Source organism: Equus asinus, chromosome 11 (genome assembly GCF_041296235.1).
Source record: "Equus asinus isolate D_3611 breed Donkey chromosome 11, EquAss-T2T_v2, whole genome shotgun sequence".
NCBI classification, from domain to species: domain Eukaryota; kingdom Metazoa; phylum Chordata; class Mammalia; order Perissodactyla; family Equidae; genus Equus; species Equus asinus.
Genome location: NC_091800.1, coordinates 29,026,138 through 29,048,054, shown reverse-complemented (window position 1 = coordinate 29,048,054; position 21,917 = coordinate 29,026,138). Strand labels below are relative to the sequence as shown.

General features: G+C 49.0%; 1 protein-coding gene across 6 annotated transcripts in view; it reads right to left on the bottom strand.

Annotated features, from left to right (window-relative positions):
• Positions 1-344: 344 nt before the first annotated feature.
• ERICH6B (glutamate rich 6B) overlaps positions 345-21,917 on the bottom strand; it is a 65,818-nt gene continuing 44,245 nt past the window's right edge. For 5 of the 6 annotated variants that reach the window (XM_044779974.2, XM_070480801.1, XM_044779973.2 and 2 more), the window contains 6 exons: positions 21,057-21,118; positions 15,666-15,826; positions 9,452-9,537; positions 9,137-9,289; positions 3,909-4,134; positions 936-1,379 (listed from right to left, as the gene is read on the bottom strand). In XM_044779974.2, the coding sequence (XP_044635909.1) occupies positions 1,083-1,379; positions 3,909-4,134; positions 9,137-9,289; positions 9,452-9,537; positions 15,666-15,826; positions 21,057-21,118 (985 nt within the window). In that variant the 3' untranslated portion in view covers positions 936-1,082. Of the gene's footprint in view, positions 1,380-3,908; positions 4,135-9,136; positions 9,290-9,451; positions 9,538-15,665; positions 15,827-21,056; positions 21,119-21,917 lie in introns of all 6 variants that reach the window. The other variant, XM_014838886.3, reaches the window with a different exon arrangement.

Here is a 21,917-nt window from a genome sequence, read left to right as displayed (position 1 = left end):
GGGCTCGGGTGTGACTGCTCACAGCAGGGAATGGCTAATTGCTAGGCTGAGTGGGAAGAAGCTGTTTCCTACACTGTCTTGGCTTAGGTTGCAGCTGAGGTCATCCTGGGACATTTGTGGTGTCCCAGGGATATATAATAGGCACACTATTGGGGGCTGCCCAGCTCTTGAGTCTCTCTTTTCTAGAAACTACTGCCCTTCCCCATGCTCAGGCATCAATTAGGAGCTATGTTTACAAGACATCATGGCCCCCTCCCTTACTACACTGGACTGCACCAAGATCAAGCCGGGCTGATCAGAGACCATTGGGATTTTTGGAGAGAGAACAGGGGACACAGCCACATGAACTGAGATGCATAGGAAACACGTCTTCAGAACAAGATGAGTGTCACAAAGATGAGAACGAAAATCCTCTGGGCTTCTGAAGGCCTCCCACGCTCCAGTCCTTTCTGAGACCAGCTGCCTCTTCCATCCAGACTATGCAGTGCGCATTTTGCTTTACCTACTTGAGTTGCTGACTGTTACCAGTGATCAAAGGGGTTCCCGCTAGTGGAGTGGGTTTAGGGTGGGTCCTTCAGGGCTTCCGGCCAGTTCCTGGTTGGGGACCTGCTGCAGGCTGGTGTGGGTTTGCTGTCTGGGTCTCTCTGCCCTGGCAGGGGAGGGGGAGAGGGAATCAGTGATGAGGTCAGGGCTAGTGAGAGCCTCCCAGCTTACTATTTCTAGACCCACCTTACAGATGAGGAACCAGACACAAAGCTATTGGCCCAAGGCCACACAGCCAACAACTGGTGGAGCTGGGCTCTGAGACAATGTGTGTCCTGCGTCAACCCAAGGACAGGGAGGCCGCAAAAGAGCTCCTGCATTCAAGTGACCAGCAGAAGCCAGCAGGGCAGGTGTCGACATGTATTGCCTACTGAAATGACTTGCTTCTCATGCTGTCAGGTCAGGGCTGATGATTAAGTTTTTTTGTGCCCAGCCACAGCTTCTGTCAGCCTCCCCAAAACATTTTTTTTTCCTTCAAACCAAGGAACTGTGACAGGTCCCAAGTTACAAACCAGCTCTCAAAAGACAAAAGCAGGGCCCTAGGCGGTTTCCTTCAAGCTCCTGATGACTCCACCTTCCTGAGACAGTCTGCAGATGCTGGAGAAGCCCCAGGACGATCTGGTGCCTGAGACGTAAGATGTCTTCCTCAGACTCTTGTGCTCCTCTAGCAAGGTCTTGGTGGCCTCTATGAAGTCTTCCAAATCAGAAACGGTCAGGAAATTCAGGATCTTACTCATTTTTCTCAGAAGGATCCGGATCTTCTGAGCCGTTGAACCGAACTCCATCTCCAGGATTTCTTTCTTCCTCATTTCACTCAGGAACTCCGGGCTTATGAACTGTGGGAATTCATCAAAGGCTGGGTGAAGGTCAGTGCCGCGCAGACACCCAGCTCCCCCACCCCTGGATGGGGCCCCTGTGGCCAGAACCAAGTATTCCCTGGAAACTTCAGTTTCCACAGCAAATCTGTGCTCCCAGCCCAGCCACTGGCAACCATCTGCTGCTTCCTCTCACACACTCACGTGGCCTGTGCCTGTGGCCACATGGGCTATGGTGATGTGAGCAGAGGCCACATCCCAGCCTGACCCCAAACCAAAGGGTTGCCAGCTCCTGGGCCCCGGTGTGGCCTGCCTTCCAAAGGCTGTGCCCTGCCGGAGGCGTCCGCCTTCTCCCCCTGGATTCGCAATCACGGGGTAGACTGAGGCCCTAGGGCAGCTGGGAGACTACAGTATCTAGCGCATGCCCCTCTTCCAGCTCAGGCTCCCCGGAGTGTGTCTGGGTTTTGTCAGGATGAGGTATTGCCCCAGTGAGGCCACCTCTAGGCCAACTCCTGCCTCGGTTTGCAGCCTACAAAAGGCCAAGCAGAGGGTCTCCTGGAGGGGGAAATAATAATGGGTAATACCACTATGTTCTATTTCTATGAGGTATCCAGCTTATGAAATGTTTTCACACACAGTGTCTTATTTAAGCCTTACAACAACGTTGTGTCCATTTTACAGACGACAACGGGCTCCGAGAGAGCAAGAGGCCTGCATGGCGTTGCACAGGAAGTGGAGAGGCGTGGAACAGCGTGGTTCTTCCCGGCGCGCCCCAGCTGCCTGGCCTGGGCAGACCCTGCTGACGCTGTGCCCTGCTCTTCTCTCCCTCCTTTGACTCTGACTGCTTCCATTTGTTCTGATTTGCTTCATTTGGGGCCCACCCTCCACTGACACAGATTCCCGGGGCTCTCTGCCCATGCCGGCCCTTCGCCATCCCTTTCTGAGCACTGACTTCCTTTCCTGGCCCTCCTGCCTCAGTGGAACCCCACCGTCGCTCGAAGGCCAGTGGGGCAGCTCTTCACGCCCTCTCCACCCCAGCTGCCCCCTTAGCTTGTCACCGCTGGGCAGGGGAAGAGTGGACAACTTGGGGACAGTCGAGTGTAAGCAGAGGTTGGCTGCTCTGGGAAATCCAGGAGTGGGTAAGGAGGTTGGGACGTCATTATCAAGCCCGTAGAATTGTAGGCCTTGCCAGGCAAGGGGACCTAGGGTGACCAGCCCTCCGAATCCACTTGGAACTCTCCCAGTTTTAGCACTCAAAGTCTCATGTTCTGGAAAACCCCTCAGTCCTGGGCAAACTGGGGTGGTTGGTCACCCTAAACCTACCACACTCCCTGCTCTCCTCCCAAATAGTATTCATACAGCTTAATTTTGCCCGAGTCTGCTGTTTGGCTGCTTCCTCCATCAACCTACTTCGCCATCTGCCTTGCCTCCTGGGAGACATGTCCGTCTGTCCGTCTCCTCACACAGTCCTGCTTTGCGAGGGCTCGAATGCCTCTCTGTTGGGGGTGTAAGTAGAGCCTTCCAGGGAATGGGGAAGGGAGCAGGAACAAGAACAGGGTCTTGTGTAGGTCTCAGGGGGGCCAAGGACACCCTTAATCCTCTCCTTGACTCTGGTCCCCGGGAAGCGTCCCAGGAGCCCATCCTCTTGGCTCTCACAATCAGAACTCCTGCATCCACACTCACCATTGTAGTGGGTTGAATTGTGGCACCCAAAAGATATGTCCAAGGCCTAATCCCCAGTACCTGTGAATGTGACCATATTTGGAAATAGGGTCTTGGCTGAGGTCATCCTGGACTTAGGGTGAGCCCTAAATCCAATGTCTGGGGTCCTTGTAAGAGGGAGATTTGATACACAGAGAGACGCAGAGGAGAAGGCCACGAGAAGATAGAGGCAGAGATGGGAGAGATGCTGCCACAAGCCAAGGAATGCTCGGAGCCCCGAAGCTGGGGAGGCATTTTCCCTTAGAGCCTTTGGAGGGTGTGGCCCTACTGACACCTTGATTTCAGACTTCTGGCCTCAGAATTGTGAGAGAACCGATCCCTATTGTTTTAAGCCCCGCGTTAGTGGTAATTTGTCACGGCAGCCCTGACTGAGAATCATGGCTGCTACTTTCTTGTCTGGACTAGGCAGTGCCCCTCAAACTTCCAGGGGGTCATTTGTTTTGAGATGAGTGTGTCTGGAGAGGAGAGAAGAGGATACCAATGGCAGGGCTGGGGACCCAGATTTCCCCCTTGTTTCTGGCCCTGCCATCTGACAGGGCTGTTGTGAGTGTCAGGTGACATAACGCATGTTGACATCTTTGTTTTTTTGGTCCTGCTCATGGCCGAGCTCTTTGAGGCTGTCAGTTTCCTCAGAGCCAAATCTCACTGTGCTTGGAAGCTAAATGAATGCCTTTGTGAATGGTTAATGAAGGCAGCCTTGTTTTCCTATGCGTTGGAATAATGCAGAATGTGGCCCGGAGGCCGGGGGCATGGACTGGTCCCCGCAGGCAGTGGCCTGTGTGCAGGTGGGCACCTGCCTGGCGAGGCTATGGGGAGTTGAGACCTTACCTTGTACTTGGTGCCCAGGTTCAAGCAAACGTGCTTCTTTGGGTAGATGAAGTGGAAGATGATCTTTTCCTGGCTCCTTATTTGTACCTTGATGTACCGGTTGATTTTCAAAGAGATGGACCGGAACGGGGGTGCGTGGACATGGAGGCCCAGATCCCACCAGTTCCAGGCCAACTGGCGTTTGTTTTGTGGGAAGTAGTAGCACAGGGTTTGGCTCAGGTTCAACCTAGAGCAAGAAGGCATCAGGCAGCCACAGCGCTTGGCCCTGGGGCTAAGGGGCAGAGCCTCTCTGTGGCCACTCAGGCCTGCCCCTCCTCTCCCTCTCTCCTTCCTCTCTGGCTCACAAAGAGGCCGACAGGGGCTTGGCAGGTGGGAGTTCCAGTACGGAGGGTGAACCATATTGGAACTCCTTCAGCCCTGACCGTGTCCATGTTCAGTCTCCTCTTGTGCCCCCATTCTCTCCTTTCAGTCCCTGGGTCACACGAGCTCTTTACCTCGTCACGGCTTTGCTATGCTGTTCCCTCTGCCTGGAATGGTCTTCCCACCCTGCATGGCATGGCTGGCTCCGCTTACCTGTCAGGTCTCAGCCTAAATGCTGCCTCCTCAGAGAAGCCCTGTCCTGACCAGTCCCTCCGATTCCCTATATGAGTCACCATCTCGTCCCTTGTTACTTTCCTCCTTATAATTTATTGCTATATGCAGTTGATTCTTGTTATCCGTGGTAGTTAGGTTCTATAACATCACTTCAAACACAGAGTTAGTTAGTGGATACTGACGTATGTATGTCTATATCTCTCCAACATAGATGATCTTAAAGCCTAAAAACAACAAATTGTGGAAGATTCCAACTGGCCCCAGAGCTGGAGCTTCTTGCACTGTGCTGCCCTGCTCCCTCCCATCTCCATCCTCTGGTCACCTCTGTAGGAGCTGAAGCCAGAAGGCGGCGTGTGGCCTTGTTTGGCCTTAGCTGGGAGCGTGTGCATTAAGAGACTCAAAATTTTCACTACTCTGTGCATGTCCGTGACTCCATGTACATATAAATGTACCTATTTCCCCGGGAGCAGTGAGTTCAGTATTTGCTCATTAAGCGTTCACAGCAACTCTATACATTGATAACTACCGCAAATCATGACAATCGGCTGTACTTGTTTATCATGTGTTCACCGCCGCTAAAATGGAAAGGCAAGTGTGGTCCCGGCGGGCAGCGTTCCCTGATGAAATCCTGCTGCCCAGAGCTGTGCCTGGCTCCCAGGTAACCAGGAGTCAGATGAGTGAGGGTGGATGGGTTTCTCCTTCATCCAGCCCAGGCCCCACTCTCCTCTGAGCTGTTCTTTCTTGGTGTTTCAAACCCACCGTGTCTCTCTGGCCCTGACTTCTGCTTTTTGAACCCCACCAGGGCTGTCCCCAGACTCTGTGCTGTTGGGGCAGTGACGTCCTCGGGGATCGAATCCAGAGGGGAAGAGAATCTGAGACCTGGGCTAGTCAGGAGAAGGAAGGTTTGGGGAGCCTGGATCACTCGGGCCATGGACCAGGTCTTGAACGGGCTGCTCAGGGGCCTTGTAGGTCAGCTCAGAGGGGGAGGCCAGTGAAGGGCAGCCTTGTTCACCTCCAATAAGGAGAACCTCCTAGTCACTCCCAAATCCTAGATTCTCCTGCTGTCCCCATTGCCCATGGAACAAAGTGCCAACTCCTAAGCCCCTTCACCATCGGGCTGCAGCCTGTCCGAACTCATTCCTCTACTTAGACAAGAGGCTGCAAGCACGAACACAAATTAAAAACCTGGGCTCTGGAGCCAGGCTCTCTAGGTTCTAAGCCCAGCTCTGACGCTTGTAAGCTGTGTGACCTTGGGCCAGTCACTTAGGCTCTCTATGCTTCAGTTCCAACTGGAAAATGCAGATAATAATAGCACTTTATTCGTAGGGCTGTTGTGAAGATTAAATGCCTACACATAGCAATAACTTGGCAACATTAGAATTTTCTTATTATCATCGATGGAGAGGAGGGGAGGGAGCGGAATCTTCTCTCACTCTGCAGGGGAGCGGATCCCTGCCAGCTTCTAACCCGTTAAATGGCTCCCATCAGAGTTCTCACACTAGGCCCTCCCTCTCCCCCATGTCAGAGGTCCGCCCTGCCCAGGGGACTGTTTCTGAGCTAAGGCTCCCTCAGGAAAAGGGGGTGTAGAACACCCAGAAATGTCTGAATCTGAAAGATCCTCCTCAGGGGTGTAAAGACCCCAAACTGTGGAACAGGTGGAACCCACCCACCAGGGACCCAAGTTCAGGCCGGTCTGGGGCCCCTACCGTGTGGGACCATTGAAGCCTGGTGGGAAGCCTGGTCTGAGATTCCTCCCGTGTGAGGCCTAGAGGTTGGGAGTGATGCTGGGGTTTAGTTTCCACACACCCAGCAAGCTCCAGCTGTGCCTTCTGCCTTCCCCGAGGAGATGGAAATCAAAAAGGACCCAGGGAATGTCCAGTGCTTGAAACAGCTTGGCTCGGGATCCTTCCCAGGGCCTGTGGTGCAATGGAGGAGCCCTCTGTCAGCGCAGACATGGGGCTGGAATTCGGGGAGCAGCCATGGAAATTTCTGGCCGGGATTAGGGTCTGCGGGCCCTGGTGGAACAGCTTTGTGCTCCCAAATGACCTGGAGGGTCTTTTCCACAAAACCTTTCTCCCAGTGACAGCAGGACTCCAGTTCTGATGATGAATTGCCTCAGGCACCAAGTCCTTCTGCTATGGGATCACGTTTTTCTCTGGTGTCGCTGCCCCTGGGGAAGGAACCAGCTCGGGGGTGGGGGAGCCCATTCTGCCCTGCGGTATGACTTTTGGGGGTTTAGGGGAGAGTACACAGGGACAGTCCCTCTCTCATCCAGGTCTCCGTTGCCTGAAATGCCATCAGTAGAGCCATCTTCCTTTGGTTTAAGCCAAACTAGAGCACGACCCAGGTATGACGCAATTGCCCTTGGGGGAGACAGTACAGAAAGGTTTGGCAACTAACTGTTTACAGTTGAGGTGGAGAGGCTGCTGAGAGCAAGCGAGCAGCAGGCCTGTGGGCAGAGGGGCCAGGGCCTGCCAGGGGAATGAGGGGCGGGAGCTCTTCCCTTCCCCCACTCAGCAGGCTTGTCCAGCACCAGGAAGGAAGGGCAAGAAAAAAACGACAGTGACACTGTGGGGATAGGAGTAGGGGGCTCTCCTGCTGTGGGGGCAGCTGGGGAGCAAGGAGGGAAAGGCAGGGGCTGCCTGGTGGGAGGGCAGAGGGGCAGGCCAGTGAGGTCTCCCTGGGGGTGTCCTTGGCCTTGACACATAGCCCTGTAGACAGGATGCTGCATGGGCCATTTGTCGAGATTTGTGAGGCCCACTCTGAGCCTAACTGGTTTGCTTTCAGCACTGGACAGGCTCCTAGTTCTAAGCTGCCCCCATTTTCTCCAGTGGTGGAGGAGCTCCGGGTTGGAAGGGAAAGCCACCAGTATGCCTCTCGCTCTTGAGAACCCACTGGTCATGAAGTGGTGAGTACAGTTTCAGAAAAACTTCCAAGGCAAGAAGAAAGACAGCAGGTCTCAAGGAGAGAGATGGGAGCTGAGAAGTTAGGGGCCCCTGGACCATGAAGAGGCTATGAGGCCTGGAAGCAAGGCTGCTCTGGGGAAGAGAGATTGAACCACTGGTCACTGCTGTCTGCCAGGACAGGACATCTGGGCTCATTTCCTCAAGAAGTTGAGGCTTTCCTGGAATCCCAGCAACCGTCTGGGGTGTCAGCGCAACAGCCATCCACTCCTGACCGGAGGGGAGGACTGCGGACTGGGGGGTAGCTCTCTGTGGATTTTGATGAGGGCACAGATGGATTCTCTCAGTCTCCTGTCTTTATCTTAAGACCCTGAGCGAGTGCCACAGACGGGGCAGTGGAAGGCATGCTGACCTGGGCTCCCACAGCCAGCTGACCCACACGATCACCTAGGAAGCTTTCAAAGAATGAAGACCTTCAGCCCTACCCCAGACCAACTGAGTGAGAAGCTTGAGGGTGGGAGTCAGCCCTTCCCCAGCTCTGAGCATCATCCTGCCCCTTGGGTTTTAACGGCTTGAGATTCAGGGATAAGATGGGGTGTCTCTTGCATACTTTGATAATTTTTAAAAAACGCTTTATTTTAGGCTGAGACAAGATGTCATAAAACTACTTGCCTGTAGCTTTATGTATGGCTCAGGGCAAGTGAGCCATCATATTCTCTGAGCCTAAGTTTCCTTATCAGTAGATTTCCCCAAGGTCTCTCTCTCCTGGCCCTAAAATTAAGCGTGAGCAGGAAAGGAGACTCACTATATGTAGCCAGCTATCGCTTGAGACAATTAACTGAGTTTCTTGCCCCGCTCCTGGTGCTTCTGCCATCTAGTACCTTCTTCTACCTTTCAGACATCATCTTCTACACAAAGGGCCCTCATGGAGGACAAATATCTCTGAGAGCAAGTAGTCAACTAGGAAATGACGTTGAAGAAACTCAAAGAATATTTAAGAAAATAGTCTTAAAAATCAATGCCTGGAGACCGAGAATACTTTTTGGAATTAGAAAAAAAAAAAATTGGGCTTTGACTACCAAGAAGAAAGAAAGTATAAAGTTGATCCAAGGTAATATGCATTTCCCTCTCCATGACCACTTAGAATGGAAGGGGAGGAGGAAATCCTGAAAAGAGAGTGTGCTCACCCCAGAGAGATGGAGAAAAATTTTGAAGTGACTGAATTACTTTGAATCGCTCAGATGAAGTTTCCCCCCATTACCAGAAATGGGAACTTAAAATGAAGTTCGGGTACAATAAAATATTTAGAAGCTGCATTTTTGTGTACAATACACGTGTCCCCAAAACACTTACCACACCCTCTTCTCCGAGGCCCCCAGAACTGGGTCTTTCCAAGGTAATTCTCATGAGGTTTGACTCTCAAGAAGTGCAGAGGAGAGGAAGCCAGTAGGAGCGGTCGCTGTGAGTGTGTGGTTGCTCTTTCACCCATGGGGAAGCAATGGTGCAATAAGGACAGTGTGCCTTCTCTGAGGTCAAGGACTTGTCTTACTGGTCCATCATGATACCCATCTCCCCGTTTCCAACATGTGTGAGTCGGATGAATGAATTCACAAGGGAATAAAGACACAGACTTACCCAGTGAGGGGGAGGGCTGTGTAGACTGGGAGTCAAACCTTAACCACACTGCCTCTGCATGGGGAGGATGGTTTGGGACTCACGACCCACGCTTACCGGATTTCTCTGTTTTCATCATAGAAGGTGGCATGGCCAGAGCTGCTGACAAGAGCCCGAACATACTTTTCTTTACTATCTTCCAGAATGATGTATGTGAACACTGTCTCTTTCGTGCTGAGGACGAGCATAGCCAGGTTTCCTGATGGGTAACTGGGAGATGGTTAAGGCACAAGCAGTCCCTTGGGACCCCTGGACAAGGCAGAGCCCTTTGGAGGACACAGGCCTCAGTAAAACACATGCCTCAACCCTGAATCACAGACATTTTAGGTGCCGTATGTGTCAATATGAGTATACCCGTTCTCCAGTGGATACTATATCTGGCCTGATCCGTCAGGAAAGAGAATTTGGAAGACTTTCTCACTGGGGTAGAGAATTAATTTTCCATCACCTTTATGTACCTGGAAAGAAGAGACAAGCCTATGGAAAGTGCACGGTGCTGATGGTCCCAGTTCAGAGCACAGTGTTGGCACTAGAGTACTTGGGACTTGTCTACTGACTTTCTGTTGCCCACATGCCACCCTACCCATCACTACCACACCATCTCCACCATCAGCTTGCTGGGGAATCTGAAGAGGAAACCTCTCAGGGCTTCAGTACTTGTCCATGTGATGAGGAGGCTGAAATGGATTACTGTGTGAGTGCAGATTTTAAACTATCTTTCAATCTCTCTAATGGTTACTGGTTACATGCGTTTCCTAGGGTTGCCATAACAAAGTACCACAAACTGGGCGGTCTACACCTGCAGCCATTGATTCTCTCACAGTTGTGGAGGCCGTAGGTCTGAGATCAAGGTGTCAGCAGGGTGGATTCTTTCCGGAGGCTCTGAGGAAGCATCTCTTCCACGTCTCTCTCCTGGCTTTTGGTGATGGCCCTCGATCCTTGTTCCTTGGCTTATTCGTGCATCACTCCAATCTCCGCCTCTGTGTTCACCTGGCTTCTCCCTGTCTCTGTGTCTTCACGTGGCCGTCTTCTTATGAGGACACCAGACATATTGGATTAGGGGCCCACCGCATTCCAGTATGACCTCATCCTAACTAACTACATCCTCAAAGGCCAGTTTTCCAAATAAGGTCACGTTCTGCGGCACTGGGGGTTAGGACTTGAACATATCTTTTTGGGAGGACACAGTTCAACCCATAACGTAGGTATTTTCAGGTTTTTAATTTCTTCTTTAATCAGTTTTGGTGAGTTATATTTTTCTAGGAAATTGTTCATTTTTTGTAATTTTTCAAATTTGTCATAAAAATTTTGTCATATAATGTTTAAAAAAATCCTCCACTATCTCTGTAGTTGTGTCCTCATCTTCATTCCTTATATTATTAATACCTTCTTCCTTTTTTTTCTGGATCAAACTTGTCTGATGATTTGCCTATTTTACTAGTCTTTTCAAAGAACCAGCTTTTGGTTTATTTATTCTATTATTTCCTTGTTTTCTAGTGCATCAATTTCTGCTCTTATCATTGATATACTTCTACTTTCTGTGGGTTTCTATATTACTCTATTTTATTTTTGTAATTATTTGAGTTGAATGTTGAGCTCATTGGTTTTCATCTTTCTTCTTCTTCATGGTCCCCGTCCTCTTCCTTCTTCTTTCATATAAACATTTAAAGCTATAACATTTGTCTCAAAATATTCTTTCAACTGTTTCCCACAAGTGAAGATACTTACCTTTCATTCCATTCTAAGTATTTTCAAATTTCCAATATGATTTATTCTTTGACACAGAAACTATTTACAAGTGTGTTTTTAAATTTGCAAATGTACGTGCTTTTGGTTGTGCTATTATTATTACTAATTAGAAAGCATTGGGGTAAGAGGGCACAGTCTCTACGATATCAGCTCTTCAGTGTTCACTGAGACTTGTTGTGTGGCCTGGTGTGTGATCAATTATTGGAGCTGTTTCACGGGCCCTTGAAAAGGATGCATGTCCTCCAGCTGTCTCGTGTCCCCAGGGGTGTAGAACCTGGGCCCCCAGATTAACAGGACTCTCTGTTCTCTTCTTCACACCCCTCCCTTCCAAGCACCCCCACCTCACCACACCCCGCTCACACTCTCACTCTTTTGGTTTTTCCGTTTCTATTTCAGGTATTGATTATTCCCTTACTTTCTGACACACTCTTCTTTGTGTTTAAAAGGACGCTTTTTACATTTCATCTAAATTTCCCAGGTGTTTGTAGCAGGAAGACTCTTCAGGTCATCTACAATCCCACATTCCTCTAATCAGGAGTAAGATCAGTGGTTTTCAAACTGTTATTTTTCTTTGTGAGGAAAATTTGCCCTGAGCTAACATCTGTTGCCAATCTTCCTTTTTTTTTTTTTTGTTTTCTTTGAGGAAGATTAGCTCTGCGCTAACATCTGTGCCAATCTTCCTCTACTTTGTACGTGGGATGCCTCCACAGCATGGCTGTGTAGGTCTGCACCCAGGATCTGAACCTGTGAACCCAAACTGCCGAAGCAGAGCATGTGGAACTTTAACCACTCAGCCACAGGTCCGGCCCTTCAAACTATTATTTTTCCAGTCGAAGCATCCCTTGTTCAAGAAAGCTTACAGCAGAATGCCCAAATCTAAGACAATAAAAGAAAGAGATGCACCTCTGTGTGGGGAGGGGCTGCTGTGGGCTCTCTAGGTCACAGACTTTAAACGCCCAGGAAGCTGGGTGTCCAGCGAACACCACTCTGCAAGGTGATGGTCACTGTGTTGCCAACACATTGGGAGCTCTTTCTCCACACCCAGCACTGCGTTAAACGCTTTCCTTGCACAACACAATGACCCCCAAAGGTAGCACTATTTCAGAGAGGCTAAAAGACTTACCCAAAGTTATCCGGTGAGAGGAGAGCCAGACTCCAGCAATCAGCTCCCCTCCTTCCCCTGTAAGGCCTGCGGGCTTGTCTGTGGAAACATGCTGCCTCCCATCATTAAGCTCCCAGGTACCTCGCACATTCAGTCTATAAATCCTGCTCTTTTGTTTTTTTAACCTAAAAAAGTGCTTTGTAAGGACATCCATGCTTGGTTTGTTCTTGAAGGCTTGTAAGAAACTTCTAGATATTGCTCATGGGAGAGGATATTTGTATTTTAGGTCCTCTTTTCAAAAGCCACCTGGAAGCCAGACTTTGTCAAGATGCTTTCTGCTTCTCAAATTCACTTGTCATGTCATGATATTTTCCTAAAGATAAACACTCCATGGCAAAGGAAGAGCTCGGACACAGAGGGGGAGATGTCCCATTTTCTCTCACTGGGAAATAGATAATCAATGGCACATCTCAAAGCCTACCTCTCATCATCATTTGCTTGGGGACAGAGGATGAGGTTAAGTAACAACAGATAAGAGAAGAGACTACATCTCTGGCCCGTCCTTCAGTTCTACTGGAGAGAAGAGAGCACCTCACAGGCAGGACCCTGAGCTGTGCGATAGCTGCCACCTGTCCATGAGATCACCCTGCTGCCGTCTGTCTGGGAGCAATCCTGGACTGCTGTGGAGCTGCTGGCTCCCGGGCTGGCTGGGCTGGATTCTGCCTGAGCATCAGCACACATTCATGAACAGTGCTACCTGATTCAGCAAACTATTTGGAATTGATTGCCCATTTATAAAAACCAAAACACAAGCAAATGTCCCACTCCTCTTGGGCCTTTTGGGCAGCCCGATGTGGATGGTGGGTTATGAAGGATCCTCTGGTTAGAGATCTGGGTGAAAACCTTCCCCTGGGAGGATGTGCAAGATTGGTTGGGGGACAGAGAATACAGGAGCAAAAGAGCCAAGGCAGGACAAGGCAGAGAGTGTGGGAAGAAGGGGGAGTTCACCAGGCTGATTGGAGCAAGAAACCAAGTAAGGTTTCATTAATGGATTGGGGGGAGGCCAGGGCGATGAGAGAGCCAAAAGCCTTCTCTGAGGGCTGCCAACACCCTTATTACTCATTGTCTGTTACGACCTGGAGCATCCGCTGACTCTCCCTTAACCTCTCTGTCCATAGGAGTTCTGACTGGTCCCACTGACTTCCCTTCCACATGCAGGCTCAAGAGGTGAGGGGACACTGAACTTCCATTCCTTCTCTGGAGGCTGAAAGAGTTCACACCTTGGTTGACAGTGTCAGTTTCTGGTTCTCTTTCATTTCTGCCACAAGTGAGGCCACGCTCATCATTTTAAGACTTTTTTTTTAGGAATATTAGCCCTGAGCTAACATCTGCCACAAATCCTCCTCTTTTTGCTGAGAAAGACTGGCCCTGAGCTAACATCCGTGCCCATCTTCCTCTACTTTATATGTGGGATGGCTGCCACAGCATGGCTTGACAAGCGGTGCGTAGATCTGCACGTGGGATCCGAACTGGCGAACCCCGGGCCACTGAAGTGGAACCTGCGAACTTAGCCGCTGTGCTACGAGGCTGGCCTCCATCATTTTAAGATTTTTGATTGCTTTGCTACTTAGTGCAAACTGTTTCCATTTTCCTCTGGACACACAGCAGGAGTACACTTCCCAGCCCTCTTGCATCTAAATAGGATCATGTGACTTGTTTTGGTTAGCGGAATTTAAGCCTGGACTCTGTTTTCACTTCCTGTCCATGCAATTGGACACAAAGAACTCCAAGATGGTGGAGACCCATGATGAAAGAGCCCAGCTCTCTGAGAGCCAGCCTTAAAGAGAGCCATTCAAAGAGCTATGAGATTCAAATCAGACATGACTGAGCAAGAAACATGCATTTGATAGCTTTGGGAATTGTTAGTTTCAGCAGCTAATTAGCATTGCCCTGACTAATGTGGGCTCTATGCCCATGCGACAGTCATTTCAATTTTTCTGGTTCTCATTTCAATTGTAAAGTGAAAATAATGATACCACACTTACCCCCCATGACTGTCGGGAAAAGCTAAGTTTACGTTATATGTGGAAGTGCTTTCTAACCTGCACGGTGTTACATGATGTGAGTTTCCATTAGCCTTCTTGTGTTCTCCAATTTAGTAAATGAGAACATTGCAGTTACTCAGCTGCTCAGGCCAAAATTCTTAGATTCATCCTTTTGTCTTCTCTTTCTCTCACACCTCATCTCCAATTCAACAGGGGGCCCTCTTGAGTCTTCCTTCAAAGAATATCCCAAATCGGCCTTCTCACCACCTCTACTGCCACCACCCCAGTAGAGATGCTCATTGTCTCTCACTTGAATTGATGCCCTGGGCTCCCAGCTGGATTTTATGCCTTTATTCTTACCCCCTTAAACCTATTCTCCATACAGCAGGCAGAAAGATCCTTCCAGAGCATAAGTCACACGATGTTCCTCCCCTGCTCTAGACCCTCCAATGACGTCACACCATCCTTAGGATAAAATCCAAAGTCTTACTATGACCCACAAGGCTCTACCTCATCTTGGCATCCAAGCACGTTCCCTATCCCTCTCTCACTTGCTCATAGCTGTCCTTGAGGCAAAGGCCTCAGGGCTTTTGCACTCGTTGCGCTGCCCAGCGTGGCCTTCCCCTAGGTATCCACAGGGCTCACACCCTCATTTTATGCACACCTAGGCTCGAATAGCATGTCCTTGACTGCTCTGCAGGTATGAGAGCAACTCCTCTCTCAGCGCAAGAACTCAAGAGCTCCTTACACTGCCTTTCCCCCATTGCACCCAGCAAGACCTGACATAGCAGTGAACAGTACTTTTGTATATTGACTGTCTCTTCAACCAGAACATAAGTTCCAGGGGCACAGGGCCTTTGTTTTGTTCATCCTTGGATCTCCAGCACCGAGAAGAGGGCCTGGGGCATAGCAGGTTCTAATATCTATTTACAGAAGGCATGAAGTCTATCACGTCTTTCTAATTCCCGCCTCAATGCCCCTTTGTTGAGCTCTGGACCTGATTAGTAGCTCACTCTGAATGACTCTAATATCTTGAGGCTAGTTTTCACTCATGACTTTATAGTGTCCATCTTTATAAATATACTGTGTGATGGATTTTTAAAAACAGGCTTTGCTTTCCAGAGCAGGTCACAGCAAAATTGAGCGGAAAGTACAGAGATTTCCTTAAAACCCCCGTCCCCACAAACGTACACAGCCTCCTCCGTTATCAACATCCCAAAGCATAACATACATTCTTACAGTCAATGAACTTACACTGGCACATCATTATCACCCAAAGTCCATAGTTTACACTGGGGTTCACTCTTGGTGTGGTACATTCCATGTGTTTAGACAAATGTATAATGACATGTATCCATCACTACAGTATCAGACAGAGTATTTTCACTGCCCTAAAAATCCTCTATGCTCCGCCCATTCATCCCTCCCCCCAACCCCTGGCAACCACTGATCTTTTCGCTGTCTCCATAGTTTTGCCTTTTCCAGAATGTCATATAGCTGGAATCATACAGTATGTAGCCTTTTCAGATTGTCTTCCTTGACTCTCTATATTGGATATATTGGATACATTTTTCTTGTTTGTATTCACGTTGTGTATTGGTCCTGACAGCTCCCTGATGGTCTGTACGTGTCTCACTTGAGCCAAAAAAACCTACACAAAGTAAAAACGCCAGTGCATGGCCTCACTTACCTTAGTCTCGACCTTTACCCATTCTGCATCTACTTCTAATTTCTTCTTATGACGAACAACACGACTAGTTTTTTTGACTTCTCTCACAGGCTCCTTGACTTGTGCTGGCTGACTCAATAAACGAAATGTGATAGTCTCTGCAGCTTTGGTGTTGAGTAGGACTTTCGTAGAAAAGAGAAAGAAAACTTAGATCTATTTCTCTTAAGGTGCCTGAGGGTTTAAGATATGGGCCATATTCCCCCAAGTAAAGGAGGCTGCCGGGGAGTAGAAAGAGCAAGCCTTTGGAGAGAGACATGTAGGGGCTGAATTTCCAGCTCTCTCATTTTCTTTCGTTGAACACACATTTATCACGGGCCTACAGTGTGCCAGCCCAGTGTTGGATGCTAGATACCATGGTGAAGACCACCCAGTCCAGAGATGTGAGGAGTGTGTGTGGGGGAACATGCCAGCCACATGCCGATAACAAGAATGGCTGCTCATTGTGTTAACTGAAAACTTAGGCTATCGTGGGGAGTTGTTAAAAAAAGGAAACAGATCTTAAACATGTTATTTTAACTTAAAACATAAATGTGTATGAGCGTACCATTTTTAAACACAGGGCAAGGTCTTTCCTTTGTGTGTGGTCTGATGATGGGCTCTGTGATCACTTTTGCTCAAACCACATTCATAATTTATTATCTATAATTTTCAGTCTTGGTGAGTTCTAAATAGTCTGAATGCAGAATTACAAACTTTAAAAAATTTTTCTATATATTCTCCAATCTTTTATGTATGTTTTGGTCCACATCTAGTTCAAAGAAGTTTTTTTTTAAAGCTATTTTCTTATTGAGTCTTCTTAAAGCATTCAATTTAGTTTTCATAGCAAGAACGTTTCTTTTTATCTTCATTTCTGTTCATTTTAGTAACAGTTGAATTTTGGAACTAAACTACCATGGACAAACTAGGGACAATGCTCGCTCCCAGTGACTCTTGGTCCGTGTCTGACAATCAGTGGGAGCAGCCGTGGCTGGAGCAGTGGGGAGGGACTTCCAGCTGGTCAGTATCAGCCAGGACACTCTTCACGGTAAAAGGCGGCTGGGTCTCTCAACAACTAGTTTAGGGGGAGGTCAGTTAAGAGAGCTTAGTTGTTTCACCATTGGGGGTCAACACAGTGTTGGAAGAGGTCATGGAGAGGACGTGACCGCTAGTTGACCTGCGATTGGAGGCTGCTCAGCTTTCCCCTGTCCTTGGAATGTACGTTCTCCCCACCGTGACCACGGTGAGAGCTGTTTCCAAGGATGCAGCCTGGAGAATAATGTGTTGTTGAGACCATCTGGACTGAATATGTGACTGAAGCCAGGCAGGGCCTCTAGATAAACTTGAAGATGCTGGCGAGTGGGTGCGGAGACCTCCTGGTCCTGTGGCCACCCAAGAGAAGCCTCCTATGTCAGTCCCCTTGCTTCGGAAGCCTGCCGCTTACCAATCTGGAGTGGTCTGCCTGTTCCTCGGTTTCTCCTTGCCCTCTGAGTACGGGGGCCAGTTTTAAATTTCACCGGGCTAACTCCTGAGTTTGCAAACCAACACACAGGGTGCCATGGAGCTCCCTGGAGGGAACTCAACCCGTCCTGGAGTTTGAGGGGAACTTCTCATGGAAGTTAAGTCTCTAAAGTGCAAGGGGGAGTTCCCAGCATAAGGACTGTATGATTGAAGGCTGGAGTGGGAACGGGCTAGTGGTGCCAGATGACTCAGGAGAGCAGGCAGGGCTAGTTCATTCCTTTATTCACTCACTCAGGAAAGATCTACTGTGCACCTGTGTGCCAAGAACTACCCTAGGTATCAGGGATGCCATGGTCCCTGCCGTCCATTCTAGCAGGGGAAATAGATGCTGAAGAAGTGAACAGATAAAAGTGTCCTATACCAGATGGCTAGGAATGCTCTGAAGAAAAATTAAGCAGGGTGAGAAGGATGGAAAACGCTGTGCATGCTCGTGTGTGTGAGTACGTGCACACACAGGTTTATAAAGAGCAGTGGAGAGACTATTTCTGAGAAAGTGCCATTTAAGCAGAGACCCAAATAAAGTGCTGGAGTAAGCTGCAAGGATGTGGCAGAGAGGACTGCCCTAGGCAGAGGAACAGCAAGTAAACAGGCCCTGTGGCCGTGGATGCCTGGCCTATTGATGAATAACAGAAAAGCCAGTGTGCCTGGAGAGGAAAAAAGGAAGGCCTTCTAAGCTGCAGGAGGAATAGGGGCATTTTCCTGGAGGCAATGGAGGGCCAATGAAGAGTTTTAAAAAGATTATGCTGGAAACAATGTGAAGAAAAGACTGAGAGAGGAGAAAAAGGGAGTCCGGGAGACAAAGGAGATCTTCCAGGGGAGAGAGGAAGGTTCTGAGGGGGTGTCAGTGAGAATGTAGAGAGGGTGGGATGGGGTCAGGGAGGAGAATCAAGGACCACGGCACTTCTGAGGAGCTCCAGAGGCCACTAATCAGAGCTCCGAGAGGGAGCTTTTCCTCAGGAAGGCGAGGAGAGAGAGGTGGGCAGGGGCAGGGGCGCTTGGAGATCTCTGTAAGAAGTGTGGAAGCGGGTCTCAGTCTCCCTCTGAGGAGCACCTTCTGCAGGGCTTGCTTACAGAATCGTCATGATTTGTCAGAGAGGAAAAGCTGAAGTGAGCCCAGCCTCTGTTCCTGAGCACCAATTAGAAATTAAGAGTGTGCATTTCTGAAATGGCAGTGATAAAAGAGGACCTTTATATGCTCATTTTTTTTCCCTGTCAGAATGCTAAAATCACAGACATTCTGGTTTGTGTTGCACGTTGGCTCTGCCTTTATTAGTGGGAGGCTTTAGGCTGCCTTTCATTTTTTTTTTTTTTGAGGAAGATTAGCCCTGAGCTAACTGCTGCCGATCCTCCTCTTTTTTGCTGAGGAAGCCTGGCCCTGAGCTAACATCTGTGCCCATCTTCCTCTAGTTTATATGTGGGACACCTACCTCAGCATCGCGTGCCAAGCGATGCCATGTCCGCACCCAGGATCCGAAGCAGCGAATCCCAGGCCGCCCAGAAGCGGAACGTGCAAACTTAACCGCTGCACCACTGGGCCCGCCCGAGGCTGCCTTTCTGAGCCTCAGTTTCCTTAAAATGGGATAATGCTGCCTACAGAGATGTATCGGGTTCCTGTGAAATAATGCTGCCCAGTGCCCGCCACCTCGTACAATGCCAGTGCATCTGTGTCCCGCACACAGGGAGCTTGCAGTTTGCACGGTTCAGGATACATGCTGTGTAGTGTCCTCCCACTTCTTTTCCCTTGACTAGATGGTTCTGAACAGGAAAGGCTACGCAATCTGAGGGGCCCCATGCAAAATGAAAATACAGGGGTCCTTGTTCTGAAGTTATTAAGAATTTCAGGACAGTGACAGCAGAGCACTAAACCAAGCACAGGGTCCTCCTAAGTGTGGGGCCCTGTGAGACTGCCGAGATCACAAGTCCAAGAAGTCGCCTTGGTGTGGGAATCAGAGTGTTCAGAGACATGGGGCTGTGGGCCTGGAATATGGAATAGTGGTCTGGATACTGGAAGTAAATGAGTTTGTATCTGAAAGGAACTAGAAGGTTTCTTTGGGACAGGCTACAAAGAGAACATGGAGGGGATGCCTCTTGGCAATTAGAAATGTTGCTTTTTTTTTTTTTTTGTGAGGAAGATTAGCCCTGAGCTAACATCTGCTGCCAATCCTCCTCTTTTTGCTGAGGAAGACTGGCCCTGAGCTAACATCTGTGCCCATCTTCCTCTACTTTATATGTGGGACACCTACGACAGCATGGCTTGCCAAGTGGTGCCATGTCCGTACCCAGGATATGAACCGGGGAACCCCAGGCCGCTGAAGTGGAACATGGGCACTTAACCACTATGCCACCAGGCCAGCCCCGAAATGTTACCTTTTTTATATAAAAAAGTTCAAACCTTCTAGGCTTCAGTTGTCCAGAAAGGCAGGGAGTGGGCAGGGGTGGTGGTGAGGCACTATGGGGAATCTGGCCCTATCAAATTCCACTCTCCAGTTGGAAGTTCTACCCTGGGCATGGGACAGTAGAGTGTCCTGAAAGGCCTCAATTTCCCAAAAGGTGCAAAAAAATCATGCATGCCTACATCTTTTCAAAGAACACTTATTGAGTGCCTACTGCATGCCTTGCTGAAGTGCCAAGGAATGAAAGACACAGGTGTCTTCAGCCCAGAGGGAACAGAAATATAGGCAGTGAGAAGTATAGCATAATAAGTGTATTAGACATTTGTTGCTGTGTTTTTGGCTGCTAAGCATGAAGCCCCCTCCTTGTTTTGGGGGTACCACATTGTGTGAGTCTTGGTGGGAGGCAGGGCCCTCTCGCTATAGAAACTGAAAGTGGTGATTCCTTCTTCTCCCTGCACTAACTCCAAGGAGGACATGAGACCTAGGCTGAGAAGCCTCCCACTTTTTCTTCTCCAGTCACACTAGCCTTTCATCGTTCATTGAACATGCCAATGGCATGAATACTAGTTTTGTCCTGAGAGGTCTTGGGCAGAGTGTGGCTCATGCGCACACAATAGCTGGGTGATCTCAGGCAAGTCACTTAGCCTTTCTGAGCCTTAGTTTCTTTATCCTACTTCACATGATTATGAAGATTAATTTGAATCAGAGAGTGCATATGAAAGTACTTAGCCCCTAGCAGTTATTCCATAAGAGTTAGGTCAGGGGCATAAATTGGTATTAGGGGACTGAAGCACTGTCTTAGGAGGGAATCTGAGGCAGCCTTAGCTCAGCAAGAAAAAGTATCATGACTGATTAGCTATGTCTGCCATGGGTATGGTTGCCAATTCTATGTTTGTTGGATCCAGTAACCTGAAAGATGTTCCATATGGTGGTTTTGAATTTCTGAATCAAGTAGCCTGATAGGTTAAGCTCTTGGTCCAAGTTTTTCATGATTAGACCCCAAAACTGGCAACCTCCATGACTGGGAAATCTGAACAGCTGGACCTCAAAAGCCTTCAGTACCTGGTAAAAGGGCTCTTTCTTTCCCAAACTCTGTGTTAATAATGACTTCTTAGAGCCCCTCAAATCTACAATGATACCTTCCCGTGTGGTCCCATGGCATCCCCTCCCCACCACAGTGGTGACCATTCTATAAGCAAACTTTCTGCTTCCTTGTCTATCCTCCTCACCCCTACCCATCCACCCCACCACCCCCACCAAAGGAGGAGCCCGTTAAGCTCCCAGACTGTGTCCATCTTGCTCGGTATTTCATCTGGCTGCTGGGACCTTACTAGCTCAGCAGGTGCTCAAGTGAGGGGACAGGGGTTTCTGCCTCCTTTATGGTACACAGCAGAAGGTGAGAGGCAGCGAGACTCACACAGGAGAGCCAGTCACAGGATGGAAATGGTAGAGGGGTCCTTACTTTCACGTTTCTTCATAATCCAGGTGAATATTTCTCTGTATTTTTCAAAATTTTTCTTCAACCTAAAAGTAATGTGAATTACCTTTAAAAGCTGGGACTAACTTCACATTTACATGTGTAGACAGTGCTAGAGCCCGCTCAGTCTTTTTCATAGATGGAAAGTTGGGCTGATGGCTCTGCTTTTGGACCCAGTTTTTCTGAAAGCCACACTAAGGCACAGCTTTTCAAAACAATCAAGACCTTAACCCTCTCTCAAGTCAATATACAAAGCGAGTCACCCTGGCCTTCCAATAGCTTGGACCGTTCTACTCCCAAACAAGGGTGGACGCCAGGGGCAGCTGCGTTCCCTGGTTCTCAGATCAGAGCCCCTTTGAAAGGGAATTCACGAGAAACAGTGAGCTTCCAGGGCTTAACTGGATCTGAGAAGGCCTTTGATGTGACAGATTTTGAGTTCTCAGTTCAGATTCCTCGAAGAGAGGATAATAATTTAACCCTGAGTAACCCCAGGAAGCAAATACCCTTGGCTGGAAAGGGCTGAGCAGTTTTACCTGGAAGTTAGTGGAGGTTTACTATTTATATTTTAGAGGCAACAGTGGAACTTGAGAATGAGCTCTTCATGGCCCGTCTGTACCAAACGTTATTTGCTTTATTTGCAAAGGTTTGAATGAAATTGAAGCGGTTACCGAGCTTACCATCACCTGTGAAAGAATGAGGACCGAGGAGTGGGTGGGATGAGGCTGTCCCGCAGGCTGAGAGCAGGATGTCAAATGTATGCAAGAGTTAAATTCCCGGGAGGGGATCCAGCCAGAGGCATCCAATGTCCTTTTGGGAAGCTTCTCCCCTTGGCCCTTTGCCCACCTT